Below are 22,670 nucleotides of genomic sequence, written 5' to 3' on the forward strand. Positions count from 1 at the left end.
CAGCCCCACACCCTCAAGCTGCTCAGCTACGGAGCCTGCTGATGACGGAGCGCTCACCACGGAAGGCAGAATGGAGAACGGACAGGGACAAGCACTTTTTGGTTGCCCAAGTGCCCGAGCCCACATTAGCCCAGTTAGAGCTGGCTGGAGCATGCCGGTTAAATGGTCAGAGCTGGTTTTGGAGTAAGTATGCTCCTTCTAGTCCAGGTCTACCTCTCTCCCCCTGCAGTGCAGATGGAGACCTGGGGTGGCGCTGGCCTGGAGCTGAGGTCCACCTGATGAATAGGTATTGCCCAAAGTAAGAAGGTAAGTCGGAGTATGATTTTCAACACCTTTATTAAGAAATATCAAAAGTTGATTACAGGTCCATACACAGTTTTACAAAGTTCAAGTGAAGGGGAGTGTGGGGAGGTCACCAATATGCACGTGTGAACAGTAGGGCAGCTTGCCAAGGAGGTAACCCTGTAACTCCCGTGTCCACACCATGCCTTTCCCCATTGCCACTAGGTCACAGCACAATGAAGATACTCGAAACTGTTTAAATGCATTGTGAATACTTGTTCAATGTTTCTCCTTTTATTTTGTCATCTTCCTTCCCTGAAAAAGCTGAGCTGTTTACAGGAAGCCCACTTGAGTCCCATTCCCTGCTGTTTGCATTACATTCTCACAAAGCCTGCTTTGAGAGTTGCACAACATTGCAAGTTACACGTTAGCATATTACACTTGGGAAAGAACCCACACACGTTGTTATTTTTTATGTAAAGGCTAACAGAAAAGGGGAATCACTCAACTTAGAAACAAAACACCACAGTCACTCGGTGGAACCGTGAAATATGGGACTCGCCTGCCAATTCCATGGAGGTCCTCGCAAGCGGCCAACGGCAGGACCGAGAACAATTGGATGCAGGGAACCAGCACAGAACACAGAAAGGGATCTTCTCGGGATGGTACATCACGTTCTTTTGTCAGGGACATTGCATCAGAGGGGAATTACACTTTCAGAATAATCGGGGCTAGTAGGTCATTGGCACCGACGGGAAACAGCAACGGTGTGGTGTGCCTTGGTGAAGGCTTGTGCTGGGTTATCTAGGAATAGATTTCGGAAGCGATCGTCCAGAAACATCAGAAAGAGCCATCTTCAGAGGAAGGACTCCTTGTTCACCCACATGAGGCTGCGTGTCTCGTTGGGCTTGCACTCATACTCAATGACCGAGAAGGGGCTGCCCCACTGGCAGTGATCTCGCTTGTGGTAATTGTAGAACTTGACTTGCCACACCGTCTCGAAGGTCCCAATGTCGGTGAACTGAGGGAAGAGAAACACGCCCCATAAAAACCCCATTCTTCCCTGAGCACTAGGCAAGAGCTAACGTTAGTAAGCTCTTCCATCATCCAGGATAATCAACCAAGGCTCTTTGGGTCAGCAAAGCTTAGACCTTTAATGAACTATCTTCCTTTATTACGGGAGATATTGTTCTGAAAAACTGTCTGTAAACCATTTTTCCCCTCCATGAAATCTTATTCCATCGTGTGGGTGGCATGCGCTATCATATTGTCTTTAACAAAAATACCTCCACAAAATGTATCTGTTTTCCAAATTTAATTTCTGGGAACCGCTCTTAGAATCTGAGGATTTTAGAATTTGCCACAGAAAGGGGGATTGGGAAGAGAACAGGGAATAATGTCTAATGGTTGTTTTTTGGTTTCTATTTCAAAAGACAGCTGTCCAAAATAACACAAGCACAACATAAGATACAACTGCCCTTCCATCATCAATTTTAATTCCAAGAAAAACGATGTTATTGCAAGCATTTGATTGTTAAAGACCCTACTTTAACTTTCAAATATTACTACCTAGTGTTTATAAGTCAAGATCCACGACCATGCCTCAGGCTTTGATTATACCTTATCAAAATCATATTTGAGTACCTACTAGGTGCTTTGCACATATAAAAATTTGTATAAGGCATTATTCTTACTCTCAAGAAGTTTGCATTCTATATGTAATACTTTAAACAATAAATAATTTAAATTAAAAAAAAAGAAGTTTGCATTCTACTTTTAGAAGGTAGGCCCTGCAAGTGCACAGAATTCCCCTGAACCATAAGCCCATGATTCTCATGTCGCTGAGAAGAGGGCACAGAACACCCCAGAGGCCACTGGGCAGGTGCTCAAGTGGCCTGTGGGGTAGCCTGACCCAGCTACCACCTCCTGGAGCTATTTAGGGGATCTGGCATTAAACAGCGCCATGCCTGTCGTTATTTTATCCTCTGACCCTCCCTTGTCATGGGAGGGGACGGGGACTGACTTGGCAGGATTCTTAGACTTGTCAGGAGCCAGAAGACAGAAAGGGGGAGGGCAGTGAGAGCTAGGAGCCTTATGCTTGTGGCTGCGACAGGAGGAGGGTGATCAGGTGCTTCCCAGATAGCTTTCCAAGATGCTCTCAAAATTATATCCTGCACTATGGCCTCATCCTGCTAATTTGATTCCCCAAACAAGATCTGGCTTTCCTTTGTGCAGTTTGCTTGACTTGAAAGAGTGGAGGATATACCTAGGATCCATAAATCTACTCCCAGGTAAGAAAAATAAAGTATCTCTCTCTAGAGAGTAATGGCTTAAAGACCTATGCAAGTCTACAACAGCTTTATCCATAATAGCCCCAGACTGGGATCATTCACCTGATGACAGACAATATTTGGCATATCTATCAAATGGCATTTACTCAACAACAAAGGGAGCATACTGATTCAGGCAGTGACCAGACTGGATCTGGACCTCAAAGACTTGCTAATCAAAAGAATCCAGACCCCAAAGAATACATACTGTATGATTCTATTTATATAAAACTATATATATATATAATCTATAGTGACAGGATATAATGTAAGTTGACAGGGAACATCTGTGGTTACCCAGGGGCTGGGGTGTGAGGAAGGGATGATGATTGATGAAAATGTGCAAGAGGGAACTTTTTGGGATGATGAAAATGTTTGATTGTGGTTGTGGTTATAGAAGTATATGTATATGTTTGTCAAAGCTTACTAATCAGTGTGCTTAAGATAGTCATATTTATTATATGTAAACTATACCTCAAAGTTGATTAGAAATAGAAATACGGCTTTTTAGTGTGCTACAAGGAAACAGCTATTCTAAATACTGCCAATGGGAACTGAGTTATATAGCCTTTGGAAAGGTAATTTGTACCAAGTTAAAGGTTCTGAGTATACTTGGGTTCAGCAATTCGACCTATAATTTTTCATAAGACTATCATAATGTTTAAAGTACTAAAAATATGAACATTTGGAGAAAACTGGAACACAGGTCATTAAAAAGAAAAGATGTCTAATATCTGAAGATAATCAAATATACTTACTAATTTAAGCAATGTACTTTTACAAAGATATTATTGACCTATCAGCTTAGCAAACATTTCTAAATACCAGAAGCTAAGCATCTAATAATAGGAAAATATTATGAAAATGGTGGAATAGCCATATGATGGATTTATACAGGGTGGGGCAAAAGTAGGTTTACAGTTGTGAGCATGCAAAACAGTTTATTTTTGTATTATTTTTATACAAACAACTGTAAACCTACTTTTACCCCCTCTGTATAACCATGAAAAAGGGTTATAAATGATGTCAGAAAGTGATTAGAACAATGCCAACAGGAAAAAGATGGATAAAAACAGTTTATACACAGTATGAGCTCAAATCCATAAAATAAGATATATGGGGGAAAATGAAAACATATTAATAATAGAATTCTAAGTTAAAAAAATTGAGTGGTTTTTCTATCTTTCCTACTCAGATTTTTTGCAATATATATTACTTTCATAATCAGAAAGAATATTTTAAATGGTGAAATGGATTTATCATCCTTGAAAAATTAACATCTATTTCTCAAATCCTAGGAATTTTATAAATTCTATTAAGGATACATATATGCTAACGAAAATATTAAAAGTTTATGTACGATAGGCTATTAGCAACAATAATAAAGTGAAATTTTGTTTTATAAATCACCAACTCATTTGAAGAGGGTTTAGTATTACTTATTATTATTGACCAGCACAGGGCATTACACATTTTAAGTGCAATTGAGTTAAGTTAAATTATAAAGATATTTTACAAACACTAGCTGATCTTTTGAGAGAAGAAGCCTGAAACCATGCTGGGTGAGTGGAAGAAACAATGCTGAGGCCGTTTAAAAAAAAAATAAACACAAAAGTTGTTTTTTAAAAAACAAACTGATTATAACAACAGGTAAGAAAAGACTTATGTCTGAATAACCTTAAAACTAAGAAAGTCTCAGTAACACAAGAGAGCAAAATAGAAGTCTGCTAACAGCAATAGTCATAGCTAAATAAATGGCACATGAGGTGCTTCATAGTCGCTTTTGTTTCTCCTTTATTGATGTTGCACCCACAGGCATGTTGTAGTAAACTTAACTGGTGCTTACCATGCCTTAGTTGTTTTAACTTCCCATTAGCCTTCTTCCTTCCTATTCTTTCTTCTGGAGTTCTATTTTCTGGGCATTTCACTACCTAGCTCAGAATCTCTTCTCCTTTGGCTAAGAACAGATGGAATTTTAAAAGCTGACAATCTTCTGGAAGAACAGAAGAAATTACATAGGCTCTCTACTCCCTCTCAACCCATCTGTGCCTTCCAAGGAAAATTTACCCAGATGGGCTCCCTGGGTGATGCAGTTTACACACAGGTATAATTCTGTGCATTTGGATAGTAGTCTTTATTTTATGCAACACTTTCACACATGTCATTCCACATTGGTCTTGTGATGGATTTTTAACATCTCCATGTTATGAATGTAAGAACTAAGATTCAGAGAGGTGAAGTGACTTTCTCTTGGTTTAGACTAGGCAGCCAGCTAATGATAGGAGCAGGCCAAGAACCTAGGTGCCGGAAGCCAATTCCAGCATGTCAGCAAGGGCTGAATCATCTGGGTTGGCTGAAAGGCATTTCCCCAAATCTGAAAAGGATGATTGCTTGCTGCCAGACAGCTCAGGGCATCTTAATCTACATGTTATTGCCTCCTCCTGGCCAAACACCTGAACAGCCGGAGGTAACTCTTCCAATCTGACAATGGATTCTGTCAACTAAACCCATTGTTCTGTACCTAACCCTACCCTTTGATGTGTATATCTCCACCTTGCCTTAGGACAAATTGTGTTAATAAAAAGCAAGGGGTCCTGCGACAAGGAGAACTTAGTTCCTTTAGCTAAGTCTTTCTCCTGCTCCCCAATATGCCTTTCAAAATTATGTTTTGTCTCTGGACTCTTATTTAATTTATGCACAGCCCCTTCTCCAGATTGCTGAACCCTTCTAGATGCTGGATCAAGACCACTGGCGTTACCTAGGTTTCCTAATTCCTATCTAGGAACTATCATCACTGTACTAAGCTGTTCATATAAGTAAAAGAGCTGCAAGTTGATCATCAGTGGTTTCTTTTTTCTCCTTCAGTGAGAACATAGACAAATTGTTACCTGTTGAAAACTTTAACACTGATATGGACTGAATGTTTGAATTTATCCAATATTCAAGCCTAAATTCTCAATATATTTGGAGGTAAGGCCTTTTGGAGGTCCTGGGGGTGGAGCTCTCATGAATAGGATCTCTCTCTCTCTCTCTCTCTCTCTCTCTCTCTTCCTTCATGTGACGACACACCATGAAAGCAGCCTTCTATGAACCTGGAAGAGTGCTCTCACTGGATGCCAGATCTGTTAGCACCTTGATCTTAGACTTCCAGCCTCCAGATCTGTGAGAAATAAATATTTGTTGTTTAAGCCACCCAGTCTATTGTATTCTACAATTTACATTCTACTATATACCTGGATATTTGCTGTAGTGTCCTTAAAAGTTGCAAGCCTTGGTACATTTTAATTTCATAACTAATGTGAAAGAGAACCCATCAGATTCCAAGGAGAGAAGATGCATTTGTTGTCCCCAGTAATAAATGAGTAATCTGAAGAGCTTGTTTTAAATAATTTCTGTGGTCTTACCACAGTTGGTCTAGAATCCCCAGAGACTTTCTGTGCATTCCCTATGCCACCCTCCTCCAGTGGAGATAGGTGAAATTCACCAAGTTATTAATAAGATCATTCAGAAATCCATTGACTTGGGAGCACAGAACAAGCTTATTATATTGATAAAAATACGATGTTACTTCATTACCAAGTAAATTCAGTATAAAAAGCATCTGTGACTTTTAGTGTAGTGTGATCTATTAATTCCTACCGGATTCCAAGCCCCTCTTCTTTCCTCACATGCTCCCTCTTCCTCAAACTCTTATTCATTCTTTAGTTCTTCCTTTAAGAAAGCCATCCTCACCCTAGCTGGTTTGGCTCAGTGGATAGAGCCTGAGGACTGAAGGGTCCTGGGTTTGATTCCGTCAAGGGACATGCCCGGGTTGTGGTCTTGATCCCCAGGAGGGGGCATGCAGGAGGCAGCCGATAGATGTTTCTCTCTCCTCACTGATGCTTCTATCTCTCTCTCCCTTTCCCTTCCTCTCTGAAATCAATAAAAAATATATTTAAAAAAAGAAAGCCATCCTTGATACCTTAAACTAGGATAAGACCCCTGGTATGTGCTTCACAGGCACCATTATTTTTTCACTACACTTTATATAATAATAATAATAATAATAATAATAATAATAATTTGCTCTATTATTGATAATCATGTATAATTATGTTTTGCTCCTCTAGATTAGAAACTCTGTAAAATGAGGAATGTCTATTTTGTTTACCACTATTCTCCCAGTGCTTAACATATAGGAAATCCTCATATATTTATTTGTTGACAAACCAAGAAAATTAAAAAAAATTAATAAAATAAAAATCTAAAAACTAGAAATAAAGTATGAGCATATTGAATTTAGCAATATATTAAGAACCATACATGATGTTTAAGTAGGACTTATTTTAGAAAATAAAGGTATTTTAGCACTTGAAAGTATATTATATAATTACTAGAGGCCCAGTGCATGATTGAATCATGCACGTGTAGGGTCCCCTACATGCTTTCGCTTTTCGCGGTGGAGCTGGGTGCCTGTCTGCTGGTGCACCAGGCCTTTCAGAAGCCTCCACCGAGCCGGAGGCTTCTGAAAGGCCTGGTGCCGGAGCAGTCAGGCACCCAGCTCCCCCACTTTTGATGGTCCGCGGCCGCTGAGGGGGGCTACCCTGCTGTTGAGAAGCGCAGGGGGTGAGACTTCCGCCCCCTGCGCCTCTCAACGGCCGCTGAGGGGGGCTGCCGCGGACACCTGGCTACCCTGCCGTTGAGAGGCGCAGCTGGGTGTCCGCAGCAGGCCCCCTCAGCGGCCTCTCAACAGCAGGGTAGCCCCCCTCAGTGGCAGCGGATCCGTGCCTCTCAATGGCCGGATAGGCCACTCCGAGTTCCGCCCCCCAGCCTCCCGCCGCCCAATCGTGGGAGTAGTGGAGTGATGGTAATTTACATGTTACTCTATTATTAGATAGGATTACATTAATATATCAAAGGAGATGTTATCTCCATAGACAAGAAAAGAAATTAGATGAAAATTCACATACCTCCCAATTTTAAAAATACCTCTTAGTGAACTAGAAAAAGGATGCTTTAACATAATAGATACTTGAAACTAACATTATACCTAACAATGTAATTCTTGTCTCCAGAATTACATGCAACACTGGCATGCAAATTTATTCTAGAAACATTAGCCAATGCAATAAGGTAGAGGAAAAAAAAATCAGAAAATGATGCACTTATATGTAGATTATGATTTTCTAGCTGAAAAACACAAGATCATTAACTGAAAATGTTTAGTATGCAAATTTAGTAAGGTGGCCAGTTACAAAATACATGAACACATATTATAAAAGCAATATATTTAAAACAATGCAGGACTGGCATAAGAATAGACAGGTCAATGGAATAGATTAGAAAGTGTAAAAAGGGCCTTAAAATTATTCCCATATAAAAAAATGACTATGAAACTGACCTTTGGAGAAGTATGGATTATTTAATTAATTATATTGGGACATTAAGGGCAAATAGATTCTAATATGAAACCATGAGTTTAAATATTTCATTTTATACCTTTTCTTAAAGGGAGATAGTGATTGTTTTCTTTTCTGTACCTGCTAGTTGCCCAAACACCACCCCCTACACCCTTACCGGCATGGTGATTTGGATGGGTTGTCGTTCTCCACTCTTGGTTGGGGCCACACCTTCTGTATCATATGTGCCCATATAAACAATTCTGTCCCCATCAGGCTCCTTCGACTTCAGCTCCAGTGGGACAACCACACCACCAATGGAAATGGTCCTGCAATGGACTTGAGTTGAGCACATGTGGTAGGCATTAGCTTAGGTGCCCTTTCTTGGTCTTGACCACAACCCTAGGCAGGAAACCTACAGGGTGTGGCTGAAGAAGACATTACGGTGTGGTAGAAAGTTCTGAAAATTCAAGAGGCTTGAGTTCTCCAACTCACCAGTCACGTAATCTTAGACCAGGCGTCCTCAAACTACGGCCCGCGGGCCACATGCGGGTGTTTTTGCCGTTTTGTTTTTTTACTTCAAAATAAGATATGTGCAGTGTGCATAGGAATTTGTTCATAGTTTTTTTTTAAACTATAGTCCGGCCCTCCAACGGTCTGAGGGACAGTGAACTGGCCCCCAGTTTAAAAAGTTTGAGGACCCCTGTCTTAGACCAACTACATAATTCCCTGGATGGACAGTATTCTCATCTAGAATACTTGTACAAGGCCAAGTTAGACTTGAGCAGTAGTCCTCCTCCTTAGTGTCTCTTTTGTGGAGCTATTAAAAGCCTACCTATACCCAGCCCCATCCCAAAGCCCAGAGAAGAATTCAATTGGTCTGGTTTGGGCACTGGTAAATTTATTTTACGACTCACTAGGTGGTTCTAATGTGTAGGTAAGGTTGAGAACCACTAAACTAGTTCTCTCATGATTTTTCTCTTCCACCAATCAAGGATCCCATGAGTTGGGGTACTCTTCCTCAAGCCAGCTACAACACCAGACATTCTCACTGGCACCATTCCTTTGTTAGGGTAATGGCCCTCAAATAGTCCTGAACTACCAATACCAGATCCCTTGACAACCTATTAAAAAGCAAATTCTTAAGCCCCACTCTAGGGTGGGACTCAGCCTTCTGTGTTTTAACAAGACCTCTAGGTGATTCTGATGTACACTCAAGTTCAAGAACCCCTGGGTTAGGACATCGAAATCCCCTTGATAAAATTAAGTTTTATCTAGAAAAAAATCGTTTTGTCATTAACACAGATTCACTTGTAGATTAGCTTGAAAAGTAGAGAACTACCCTCAAGAAAATGGCGTAGAGAACAGATAACTTGAGAGAAGAGGTTCCTTGGAAAGAGGGGAAAGAAAATGTCTGGATCTCATGGAGATGCACTGATCACACTAGGAAATGTGAGGACAATGGATCCATGAAGCTATTTTTTTTTTTTGGGGGGGGGGGGGGGGGAGAGCTGCTGACAAATAGGTGGACCAGGAGCACCGGAAAAAACCAAGGTCTTAGGTCCTTGAATTAGGGCCTGCCACCTGAAGGCCAATACAAGTTCAGTGAATTAATGACTGCAGATGCACACTTACGCTGAAAAGGTCTCTGGTGGATTCTAGCACATACACCCCCCCCCCTCCAACTCAGTATATGGTAGATGATATAAATGCTGGCTATTTCCTCCTTCCCCACTAGACTTCACATCAGGTTTAGGTGGAGGCTGAAAGGTAAAGGACCCCACCCCTGGATGCTTCCCCATAATCTATGAACCCTCCCACACTGACTTCCCAGCCAGGGGTCTACTAGGTGCATCAGCTGGGGTAGCAGGGAAGAGATAATCCTGCCACGAGTAAATGAAAAAAAAAAAACCCCACAAAAACCCCACATTTTTTTGTTGTTAATCCCAGGCGCCATCACCAGGCTGAACAGAAAACTCAGGAGAAAAAGAAAAACACCCGGCACGGGAAACCGGCACATTAGGCCAAGCAGGGGAGGCTGCGCTCTGACTGTGGCTGCTCCTCCAGCCCGGCGTCCACAGCCGCGGAAGGGCAGATGGAGGAGTGGGGAGCGTCCTCTGGGAGCTACAATAACCACCCTCCCGCCGCCTTTACGCTCCATTCCTCCGCCTATAGCTCGTGGGCAGGCCGGGGCGGGACGCCAGGACCCGGGAGAGGAGGACCGGGATTGCGGAAGGTGAACTCCGCGGCGAACTGCACCCATCGGCACCGCCCCGGCCGCCCCGGGGTCCGCGCGGAGGCTGGACAGAAGGGATGAGAATTTTGCAGGTAAACAAACAAACAAACGAACAAAACCAACCCTGAACCCCTGGCTTCCTGTCGCTGTTTTAAACATCCCACCCCGCGATGGGTGGAGGGAAGCCAGAATAAGGCAGAGGAGGGGACCAAGGGAACAAGGACTTCTGCCCCCCACCTCCGGGTCCCCCTGGGTGCGGCGCGAGCCAGGAGGGGCCCGGGAGGCTCAGGCAGGCGTCCCGGGGCCTCTGTCCTCCGCGCGTACCCCGAGGGGGCCGGGCATCCTTGGCGCGCTCCCGCACTCACTCGACCTGCAGCGTGCTGGGCTTAATCTTCACCTCCACCTTGTAGGAGGAGCCGGTGAGCAGCTTGATGGTGCGGTTCTGGCCGAAGCGCTGCCCGTCCACCTTGAAGAAGACCGGGCCGTCATTGGGCTGGATGCGCAGCGCGATGGAGAGGCGCACCAGGCCGGGCAGGTCCCCCATGGCTGGGCACAGGTCGGCAGGGCGGGCGCGGCGGCTCCGGGGCGGGGGGCGGAGGAGAGCGCGGGCTGTGACCCAGCGGCTGGAGAGCGGTGGGCGGAGAGGAAGCGCGAGCAGGGGAGGAGGAGGCGGAGGGAAGGCTGCCGTTAGTAGCTCACGCCGTCGCTGCAGTCCGCACGGGCTCCGGAGCAGCTCCTGAGGCTGTGGCCTCCCGCCCCACTAGGCGGGGAAGCGCACCGCAGGGACCGCTGCGAGGCCCCGGGCCTCCCCATTCCCCCCGCTCCCCGTGCTGCGCCCTCCGGGCACCCGTGGGCTCGCTCCAGCCTGCAGGCTCCGGGTAGATCGGCGTGGCCGGGGGCGAGAGAGTTAATCCTGTTTACGCACCACAATCCCCTGCAGCCAGGGGAGAGGAGGATGTTTAGGCTCCTCCTAGAGCGGCGCGGTTTGGTCGACGGAGAGGATTGGGAGGAAGGGGTTCAGCGACACGACATCCAGAAGCGAGACCTCCGAAGGTGGATGCCTCCTCGGTCAGCAGAGGGATGTGGACACCATTGCTCGCGGATAGGGTCCCAGGCAGGCAGGGGGAGGCTGAGAGGCGACAGGGAGACTGGAAGCGAGCAGGGCAGGGAACCGCTAGCCAGTGATTTAAATGTCAGGAAACAGGAGTCTTTCCGAAGCGTAGGGGAAATGGCCGAGGAAAGGCGCAGTTCCTTCTCCTGCGGACTGCAAGCTACACTGGATTCGGAAGGTGCGCGAGAAAAGGGGAAAGACGGAGAGAAAGAAAAAAAGCAATACTTAAGGAGGTACACCTTCTGGCGGTGTATGCTTTAATTAGGCATATCCTTGTCTCAAGAATGACACGGTAATGAATCACGCACATATATTTATAGTTCTTGATGGGTGAGCTATTAACCCCGTAAAAGGCAACTGGCATATCTGGAAGGCATCGTTGGTGGACTATGTCCAGGAGGGATCCTCCATCAAAGATTATTGGCAGAGCACTTGGCCGGGCACATTTGCATATTAAGTATGATTACAGAGACTTCAAGGCAGGAGTCCGTTGACAGATCCTGAATTTGGAAGCAAGCAGAGACCTGGGGTGTGAGGGCTCGATTGAGAATGGGTTCAGAGAGCGGAGAGCGAGCTTCGCTTCAGCACCACCCAGGTGGATAGTACCAGCGCCGGTGAGCACACCTGGGTGATGGAGAAGCGGCTAGTGAGGACTAGTGGGTAGGAACGGGTCTGTTTGGTAGTATTTGTTCCCCCCTGGCTGGTACCACTTTTCTTTAGAAGTAGCGTCATCTCGAAAGTGATTTCTTTCCTACATTATTCTACAAAAATAGATCAGTTTTAACTCTCCTTCCGGAGTTGCTTGCAATATTCCCTACACTCTTCTGAATAGTATTATACTGTGTAGAGCTGCAGAGTTTTGTATGATTGCTTCCCTGGCACTGGATAGATTTGCCGATCACACCATAGTTGCTTATGTAATGTTTTTTGGTTTCTCAATAAGACTTTGCCTCTTCAGATCACCAAATAATGTCTATCATAGTGTCTTCTGCACGGGGAACCTTCAAGTATCTGCTAATTTAATCAGCTTGTTCCCACTTGAAGGGAGGGAGTCAGACTGGATGGAATGGGTTGAAAGTGTCCCTGGCAGCGGCAGCAGTTTGTGTAGTTGTTCCACCCAGAAGCACTACAGTCAGACTTGTTAAAAACCCACACTCCACCACTTCACCTGTTGTGTGACCTGGGGCTTCATAATTTCTGGGAAGCAGTTTTCACATCTGTAAAGTGGGCCAGGGAAGCAGATGCTATCTCTCTGATAGAGTTGTGATAAAGAACAAACGAGAGACGCACATTTCAGTACCCGGCTCTAATATTAGCACTCATTATTCATGTGAAACCCAAAGAGCAGTAGACATAGGTAAGGATGCTCAGCCATTCCTAGGAGAAGAGCCGGAAGAATGCAAATTAAACAAGTAATATCAAAACTATTTTGGCCTATCAGCTTGGCAGTTTTTTTCACTATATTTGTAATTAGTTTTATTATAAAGGATTCCAATTAGGAGGACCAGCCAAATGAAGACACACATAGGGTGAGGTCTGGGAGGAAACACAGAGTGGGCAAACATTGCAAATACTTAAACTTCAGTGTTGGCAAGATGTAGCGAAATCAGTACTGTTATACATTGGAGAAAAGTATAACTGCTATAACCTTTTATTAGAAGTAATCTGAGGAATTTACTGAAAGTTTAAAATTACACATATATATCCCTTGAGTCAACAATCCTACTTTTTAAAACATATCCTTCAGAAGAAATAAAGGCATCATCACCCTGGATATGTGTAATATGGTTATTTATTGCAACATTGATTACAAAAATCAAAACAAAAAAAATAAACTGAATGTCAAAAATAAATGGCTGAATAAGTTTTCATATGCCCATACTATAGAATTTATGTAACTTCTTAAAATAATAAGTTATATGTTATATTGGCAAACATGTATGCTAAAACTGTTATTGACAACTGTTACTACACTGTGGTAAACTGTGAAAGTCCAAGGGCAAGCATTTTTGTCTGTTTTGTTCATTGCCATGTCCCCAGTCCATGCCATGGTAGTGCTCCATAAATATTTGTTAAATTGTGTGGGAAGCCACCGCTTTCCCAATACTGTCATAAGAGTGCACCAAGGAATGCAGAAGGCCGATGGACCTTGGACTTAGCAGGGCTGTGTTGAGATAGTGGTGGCTTGAAGCAATTACCTGACCTGATAGCCTCAAAGTAAATGTTTACTGATCTTTATTGACCTTTGAGACGGTCTGTCTGCTACCTGTTTGCCGTGCTTTACTGAGGGCAAGATGTGTATCTAAAACTGAATAAAAAGCAGACTGGCCAAAATCTCGGTGTGTACTCTTCACAAAAGAGACACCCCTGGCCCCCATGCCTTCTAAATTCATATTTCTTGTATAGCATTTTCATTTGTGCGTCGGCCCCTTCTTCAGATCCTGAACCCTAGCCATGCAGGTTGCGGCAAAATTGAATTCCTATCCTTGTTGTAAATATGTTCATATGGAAATTCTTCATATCTTGAAAAGTAATTAGTTAGATCTATATGATTTATCTGGAATAATGTAAAGAGAAAAATCTAATTGTAAATAGTATCTATAGTATGATGGTATTTTAAAACACTTAAAAATTTAAAACCATATTAATTTGTACATATTTTTATTAATTTGAAAAAGCATTAGACGTACACAGCAAACAATGGTTATTCTGGTGAATGGGGATGGAAGGAGAATTACTTTAGTTTTTCAGAATTACTTTAGTTTTTTTTGGAAATTTTACTTTTTTTCTCACTTTTTGATCAGCAGTCCTACAGTCTCAAACCAACTTCTACCTGTGTATTGATGAAAGTTTTGGACGTGGAGTGAGATGACTTCAGTTTGAATTCTGGCTCAGGTATTAATTGTTTTCTTTATGCAAAGCACTTAAAATGTTTGTATTTCAATTTTTATTGTTGTAGAATGGGAATTAAAATGCTTCCTTCTCAATGTAATGAGAATTAAATGAAGAAATGAAAAATGTTTTAAAAAATTGCTTTTCAAATATGAGGTGTTACTAATGCTAGGCAACATGCATTATTAAAAACATATTCAGAACCATAAAATGCAACTTCTTAAAGTGAAATTAATAAATGTAAAAGTAACTGGACAATTTCTCATCATTGATACAAATATGCAACAAATCTGGCTATGGAGTCTAACGGACCTGCATTTATATCCCAGTTCTGCTGAGTACAAGCTAGGTGACCTTGAGCAAAACAAGCTACGTAGTCTCTCCAGGATCCAGTGTTTTCATTAGTACAATGATGATGTGAACATATATAATGCTCATAGAACCAAATGAGATAACATAAAACACACAAGAGTAGTAGTCACATATAAGCTCAATATGTTGTAGCTATTTCTGTTCACTTGAAAGTATACTTACTATATTTTTTAAGGTGTCTAGTGTTTTTACCTCAAATTGATGGCCTTAAACACTGTCTGTCAGCAGGCAACCATTATTACCATTCTTTTGGAAATTGGGAATTAGGCTAATAACATTCTATGTTCACTATTCCAGTCTCTATGGTAAATTCATATTATAGACTTTAAAAAGTTATCAGTATTATGATATGGGACATTTTGTGTGTGTGTGTGTGTGTGTGTGTGTGTGTGTATACATACAGGAGTGGGCAAAAGTAAGTTAAAGACTAGCCATTATTACCTAAAAGATAAATCATAAGTAAGGATAGAAAATAATACAAATAAATAATACTATAATTAATAAATAAATAATAATATGAGAGTAAATTCTTGTGTATTCACAACTGTAAACCCACTTTTGCCCACCCTTGTATATGTAAAATCCAAACCCAGCACATTTTACTCTCTTTTTCATTCCTTCTGTCCCCTAGGAGTACACTTTTGGATAGGAATTTTTAATGATCTCTTGAAGTTTATTTTACATTTAGAGTTCTTCAATCAAGTAAGAAACAAATTGAGTAAAGGAAGATAGAGCACCTGGGTGTTTCTCACATCCTGACTCCCACCTCTCTTTCCATCCATCATGCACATATGTGCCCGCATGCTCAGATGCCTCAAATATCCTCAAACTGAAACAGAATATACAGTCTCAATCCTTCTCTAAATGTATTTAAAGTATTGGTGGACATTATGAAATTCTCAGGCTCTGAAATCACAAAATACAATGAGACAATTTCCTGCTAATGACAACTGGTCTGGCTCCAAGCTTGTCAGGATCATGAAATTGGCTCCATTATTTTCTTTCTCCTCCTGCCTTATGCTTTACAAAATGTCATCTTAAGTAACCACAGGACCTGTAATACTGATGAGTAAGAAGCCATAAACAGCGGAATAGATTGTGCATTATAAAGGAAATGAAGTGACTGATTGAAAATCAAAGCACAGTTCTCAAGGATGAAACTGTCACTTAAAGCACAACACACTGTCCGAAAACATGCTAAAAATTGTACAAGAGGAGAGGTGGGGAGTTAACAGGGTAGGAAGCAGTAAATAGGCTTTTATTTATTTATTTTCTTGAGATGGAAAGATGCTATTAAGGCTCTAGATTCTGAAAATCTGACCAGTGTTTTATGGAAAATAATGTGCAGGGAATTTCCCCCCTCATTTTTTTTTTTTACTAGTTCCATGAATGACACATAGACATTCCGAACGCTGGAGTTGTGTCTGAGTACAGCAGGGTTCATGGACGGGGCACTTAGACAAAGGACTGGGTTTGAGTCAAAGAAGAGGGGTCTTGAGAGCTGCAATATATGTAGAGTGGCTGGTGTGAGGAACTCAGTCTAACATGGGTGCTGTATTCCTTATCTATGGATGCATAAAAAATTATAACTTAGCAGCTGAAAACAATGTGCATGTATTACCTTACAATTTCTGGGGAGTCAGGAGCTCAGGAGAGTTTAGTTGGATGATTTTGGTGCAAAGTTTCAACCATTCAAGCTGTTAGCCAAGGATACAGTGTCCTGAAGATTTGATGGGAGTGGAGGGTCTGCTTCCAAGCTCACTCACATGGGTGTTGCCAGGAAGCCTCCGTTCCTTTCTGATTGTGGGCTGGAGGCTTCAGTTCCTCACCCTTTAGGCCTCACCACAAAACATGGCAGAGATTCAGGACAGAAACTGCAGTCTTTATAACCTTACTAGAGGCCCGGTGCGCGGAATGCGTGCACTGGTGGGGGATGTGGCCTGCGGGGATCGGCCTGCTGTGGGAGCACCGCTCATCCCAGTCAGCCAAGCGGCTGCACAGCTGCTCATCCCGGTTAGCTGAGTGGCTGTGGACCTGTCCTCTGAGCAGCTGCTCCCACTGTGGGAGTGGCATTCATCCCAGTCAGCCGTGGCACTCCCACTTTGGGAGCATGCTGACCACTAGGGGGCAGCTCCTGCGTTGAGCGTCTGCCCCCTGGTGGTCAGTGCGCATCATAGTGACCAGTCAAATGGTCATTCTGGTCATTACGCCGTTTGGTTGCTGGGCTTTTATTATATAGGATCTTGGAAGTGACATACCATCACCATTACCATATGCTATTGTGATAAGGGAGGGAATTTCACCAGGGGTGACTACAGGAGGTGGATATCACTGGGGGCCAACTTGGAGGCTAGGTACCTCAGGTACAAAAGCATTTATTAATAAGACTAGAGGCCCAGTGCATGATTGAATCATGCACGTGTAGGGTCCCCTACACGCTTTCGCTTTCAGTCACGGGGGAGCTGGGTGCCTGTCCGCTGGTGCACCAGGCCTTTCAGAAGCCTCCGGCATGGCGGAGGCTTCTGAAAGGCCTGGTGCCTGAGCAGACAGGCACCCAGCTCCCACGCTTTTGCTTTTGATTGCTGGTGCACCAGGCCTTTCAGAAGCCTCCAACGTGGCGGAGGCTTCTGAAAGGCCTGGTGCCTGAGTGGACAGGCACCCAGCTCCCACGCTTTTGCTTTCGATCGCGGTGGGAGCTGGGTGCCTGTCCGCTGGTGCACCAGGCCTTTCAGAAGCCTCCGGTGTGGCGAAGGCTTCTGAAAGGCCTGGTGCCTGAGTGGACAGGCACCCAGCTCCCACACTTTTGCTTTCGATTGCGGGGGAGCTGGGTGCCTGTCCGCTGGTGCACCAGGCCTTTCAGAAGCCTCCGGTGTGGCGAAGGCTTCTGAAAGGCCTGGTGCCTGAGCGGACAGGCACCCAGCTCCCCCGCTTTTGATGGTCCGCGGTGAGTTCGCTGTCCCAGAGGCCCCTTCTGTGCCGCAGCACAGCCATGGTGCAGATGCTGAGCTCGAGCCGCCGCTGGCGATGGGAGCTCAGCGTCCCGCCGGCCCAATCGGCCACCCCGGCCACCCCGAGTCCCGCCCCCCCCACACCTCCTGGCCAATCACGGGCATAGCGAAGGTACACTCAATTTGCACATTTGTCTATTATTAGGTAGGATGGTTCTCCCTAGGAAATGTCAGGTCGATCAGAAATCTTCCATGTAAGGAAGCCCCAAAGCATAGATATGTTTTTGTTTGAATAAATAGAATTTTTTTTAGTGGTCACTGCACCACAAATATTTAAAACTGGGTCAACAAAATATAGCCCTTGGGCCTAATTTGATTCTGCCTATTTTTTGTATGTTTCATGAACTAAGAATGGTTTTGTATTTTTAAATGATTGGAAACATAGGAAGAATAATTATATTTAATGACAGGTGAAAATTACATCATTCATATTTCAGTGTCGATAGATAAAGTTTTATTGGAACACAGCTATATTCATTTGTTGAGATATTGCCTAGGGCTGCTCTTGTAGTAAAACAGCAGAGTTGAGAAATTGCAACAGAGACTGTATGGCCTACAATCTAAAATATTTATTATTTGGATCTTTACTTAAAAAGTTTGCCAACCCCTGACTTAAAAGGACATTTTAAATAAATTTAAAATAATATCCTTGTAATTTATAAATTATAAGAGGATATGAATAATTTTTTATTGATAATAGAGTATGTCATAAGGATTAATATTTGTGTAAATATAAATTAATATTTATGTAATGAAATAATGAAACCGGACAAACAATGGGTCCAGGCTACCTGTCACTGCTTGGGCCAATTCAGTGGAGACAGGGTTGAATCATATATTATTCCAATAATGCTGGCAGTATGGGAGAGCAGCAGGTCACCCACAAAAATCTGCTCTGCACCCATCCCATCATAAGCCAGCTGCTTATATTGGGTAGAAGGGCAAAGATTATGTGGGGAAGTAGGAATTACAGGCATGAGAAAGTAGGCACGGGATAATCATTACAGGTTATGCCATGTGGGCTGGCGGGTTGCAGGAGGGTGGGCACCTCCAGGCACCCTGGGACCAGATTACAAGCAATAGGGACAGGTGCCTCCAGGACTAGATTGTTTCGGCCTCAGGTTGTAAATCTTTCCATAATGATAGGCAGTTCTCGGGACAGGAGGATGGACTGCATTCTGATGTTAGCTCCCATGTCCCAGGGCCTACAACTCCCAGCCAGGTGAAAATGTGCTTTCTAATCAGAACAGAACCATCATGGTTAATAGAGCATGATTAATATTTCTTATAATTTATAATTAGTTTCCAATATTCTATTTCTGCCCCTAACAATTCCTTTGCTGGGGCTGAGGGCCACCAAGGTTCCTGTGCATCCTGAGGACTGAGCATTCTGTTTACATTATAGGAGCTCACCATTACCCTTCTAACCACTACCTTTTATTATTTAAGTAAGTGAAGGGTAACAGAATTTGCCACCTCCAAATATGCCACATTGGCATAAGGCAATGAATCTAAAATGCCTATAAGAAAAAGAAAAAATGCCTTCCCTTACACAAGTCAGAATCAGAGCGCTTTGGCAACTAAATACTACTAATAAAGTTGGTGTGGGGTGGGAGTGGTATAATCAGAGAATGTACACTATGGTTTTAACCCTTTGCACTCGCTTGCTTTTTTCTCGATTCCTTTATTCTAATGCTAACCGTGTCGAGTCACACTCGACATCCGAATGCAAAAGGTTAAAAATAACATTTGCCTTTTTCCCCTTTGTTTTTCTTGTTTATATTTCCTAGAATGAATAATGAATATGTATTACTTTTAGGCTATGAAATGAAAGGATAATCAAGCTATTTTTATAAACAGGATCAGAGACAGAAATGAGACCAGGCACCCCGGATGCACTGGTTACAACTGAGCTTACTCAGTTTAGATCTGACTTTTGGGGGGAGTGAAGGGAAAAAAGTTGAGACAGGAAATATATGGATTATTTAGTCTGATAAAAAATAAGCAAACATATTTTTCTAAAGAGACAAAGTTTTTTTCTGGCACTGAATTTAAGGAGAAATTTTGTGTGTGTGGGTTTTTGTTCAAGGTACACGAAGTAATTTAATAAATATCTTAAAATGTGGTTTTGCAAAAGACATATTGTTCTTCAAATGAATTTTTATATTAGTATACTGTAAAAACTAAGAGACATTCCATCTTAACCAAGTGAAGATTTCTGTAAGAGACCAAAATAATATCATGTAAATTCCATTCTCCAGATATTATCTAATATAGGTAATAGATCCTAGCTCTCACTCTCACCTACCTCAGAGCCATATTCAGAATTTCATCCTGAAAGGATTCAGTGCCAAAAATCCTTGAGGGAGGGATGAAGACCTTGAGACCCCCAGAGCAAGAATGATGGGCCAGGTACAGGTATAGAAACTCACTGGGACAGAAAGATCCAGATGCCTAGCAAGGGGCAAACTGGGAAAACAAGAACTTTGCCCCCAGGGTAACCTATCCTCCCATTTCATATCACTAGTCAGGCAGATTGGACCCTGATCTTCCAAAGTAGATCCAAATTCACTTTTTTTTTTTTTTTTACACTGGACAGACATATTTATGGTCAGTTTGTTATTCACATTTCTCACCAAACAGCAGAAACTTAATCAAACTCATCCAGTGGAGTTTGTTCCTCTTTCCAGTTACCTATTTCTCTTTCCAAATTGCTACAAATCCTCTTTGTGGTCCAGGTTTAGCTTTTGTCCTCAACTGAGGATAACCTAGCTCTTGTCTATCTTATTTAAAAAAACAACCAACCACCACCACCACCAAAAAAAAAAAAAAAAAAAAAAAAAAAAAAAAAAAAAAAAAGCCTGGTTTGGTTAGTGGAGTAATTTCCATTATTGTTCTCAAGCAAGACCATAATGCCTTACCAACCTACTGAAAAATGACTTCTGCTTTTGGCATGACAGTAGACCACATAGTCTCCTCTTACAAAACAACTAGAACCTACATAAAACACAATTTTTATTAGATTGCTTATATATCACAGCAAATAGAGAACCTTCCAAAGGAAAAAATAAAAATCCCAAAGAACCTTGAGCGCCTCTGAGAAGGCAGAATTGAACAGGAAGCAAATGAAATTGCAGTCTAAAACCATGTAGATAAAAAGAGAATGAGAGTCCATATAATTAATAAACTACAACTTAGACCACCAAGAACTTTAGATATTAGAATAGCAGATAGGAAATGTAAAGTAGCTATGGATGAAATGTTTAAAGAAACAAAAGGTGAATGTTAGGTCTGATCAAATAATTGAATGAATACCCCTTCCCTGGGACTGACCTTTAGAGCACTTCACAACCAACATTACCTTTTGCTTAGACCACAGTCCACCTGCTAAGACCACATTCCTCTTGCTAAGACCATTATCCTTCCTCTCCAGACCTTCCCAGGATCTGGACCCTCTCAGAGAATTCTCCGCCCAGAAAAAGCCCACTTAGAGTCTTTTAAAATCTCTAACTTCCTTTCCCTGGGTGTTGACGCCATTTTGGGTCTCAACCCATCTGGTTTTCCAGATGACCTAATACATTTACAATTCTTTACCCCTTTTGGCTTTGTGCATTCCTCCTTAGGTCACCCTGACATTTGGTGCTGAAAACAAACCCTACTTATATTCAGGAAATACCATCCCTAGACACCATCACAACCTCCTTTTGTGCCCAGGCCTCATTGTCCCTCTGACAGAGAGCAAGGATTTGGGCTCTGAAGGAAAACATTGTCCCCTTTCAGCAGGAAGCAGCTAAGAGACCCTGTGCCCCCTTTTCTCTGAAAGGATTCAGTGCCAAAAATCCTTGAGGGAGGGATGAAGACCTTGAGACCCCCCAGAGCAAGAACGATGGGCCAGGTACAGGTATAGAAACTCACTGGGACAGAAAGCTCCAGATGCCTAGCAAGGGGCGAACTGGGAAAACAAGAACCTCACCCCCAGGGTAACCTATCCTCCCCATTTCATACCACTAGTCAGGCAGCTTGGACCCCTGATCTTTTCCTTCCTAAAGCTAACATCTAGGTCTTAGTGTATTTCAGCTCCAGGCCCAGAAAAGCAGCAAAACCAGATAAGTGACACTGTGGCAGCCTCTGGACCAGCTTTTACCTCCTAAGTCCCTCAACAGGACTGCTTTTGAGCCTTTACCAGCTAGTCTCTTGGGGACATCATGGTGCTGTGACCCCTCGCTCCAACCATGAGGAATCTATACAGTGTTCCAGCTGACTACAAAGTCCATCCCCCTATGATCTCCATGTCCTCTCCCCCGGAAGTAACTACGGAAGATATGTATGACCTCTGTTCCTATTCCATAAAACACAAAGGCTGGAATGTTAATTATGATCAAATAATTGAATTGATACCCCCCTCCCCAGGGAACTGACCTTTAGACCACTTCTCAACTGACATTCCCTTTCGCTTGTTTCCATTTGCTAAGACCACATTCCTCTTTTTTTTCTTTTTTTACTTTTTAAATATATTTTTGTTGATTTCAGAGAGGGAGAGAGAGGGAGAAAAAGATAGAAACATCAATGATGAGAGAGAATCATTGATAAGCTACCCCACACTGGGGATTGAATCCGAAACCAGGGCATGTGCCCTTGAACAAAATTGAACCTGGGACCCTTCAGTCCACAGGCTGACACTGTATCCACTGGGCCAAACCAGCTAGGGCTCACATTCCTCTTGATAAGACCATTATCTTTCCCCTCCAGATCCTCCCAGAGAATTCTCCATCCAGAAAAAGCCTGCCTAGAATCTCTGACTCCCTGTCTCTGGGTGCTGGTGCCATTTTGGGGCTCAGCCCATCTGGTTTTCCAGATGACCTAATAAATGTATAATTCTTTACCCGTTTTGGCCTCATCCATTCTTCCTTTGGCAACCCTAACAATGAAATCATAAAGATGAAGTATGTCAAAAGAGACTATAAAATATTCTCAGGTTGTAACTGGACAACCAAGGGGTCCGGGCTGCTTGTCACTACTTGAGCCAACTCAGCAGAGACATGGTTGAATCATATATGAACG

The 22,670-nt window shown here is 42.9% G+C and overlaps 1 protein-coding gene across 2 annotated transcripts; it reads right to left on the bottom strand.

Moving 5' to 3' along the window:
• Nucleotides 1–325: 325 nt before the first annotated feature.
• On the bottom strand, nt 326–12,257 carry CNRIP1 (cannabinoid receptor interacting protein 1). 2 transcript variants are annotated; one of them, XM_079792819.1, is made up of 3 exons: nt 10,624–12,257; nt 8,169–8,319; nt 326–1,303 (listed from the first exon to the last, which is right to left on the bottom strand). In XM_079792819.1, exons 1-3 carry the CDS (start codon nt 10,713–10,715, stop codon nt 1,139–1,141), a joined length of 408 nt encoding a protein of 135 aa, XP_079648945.1. In that variant the 5' UTR covers nt 10,716–12,257; the 3' UTR covers nt 326–1,138. The 2 variants fall into 2 exon arrangements, with proteins under 2 accessions (XP_079648945.1, XP_079648944.1); XM_079792818.1 differs by having other exon boundaries at nt 10,592–12,256.
• Between the last annotated feature and the right edge of the window lie 10,413 nt (nt 12,258–22,670).

The sequence above is a fragment of the Cnephaeus nilssonii genome (genome assembly GCF_951640355.1).
Source record: "Cnephaeus nilssonii genome assembly, chromosome: 15".
Taxonomy (NCBI): Eukaryota; Metazoa; Chordata; class Mammalia; order Chiroptera; family Vespertilionidae; genus Cnephaeus; species Cnephaeus nilssonii.

Excerpts from the sequence above, each read along its gene's own strand:
- CNRIP1 (XM_079792818.1), bottom strand. The coding sequence starts at position 10,770 with ATGGGGGACCTGCCCGGCCTGGTGCGCCTCTCCATCGCGCTGCGCATC. Across the intron at positions 8,320-10,591 it reads CCCAGCACGCTGCAGGTCGA|GACCATTTCCATTGGTGGTG; the intron begins GTGAGTGCGGGA and ends AGTCCATTGCAG. Across the intron at positions 1,304-8,168 it reads CCATCCAAATCACCATGCCG|TTCACCGACATTGGGACCTT; the intron begins GTAAGGGTGTAG and ends CTCTTCCCTCAG.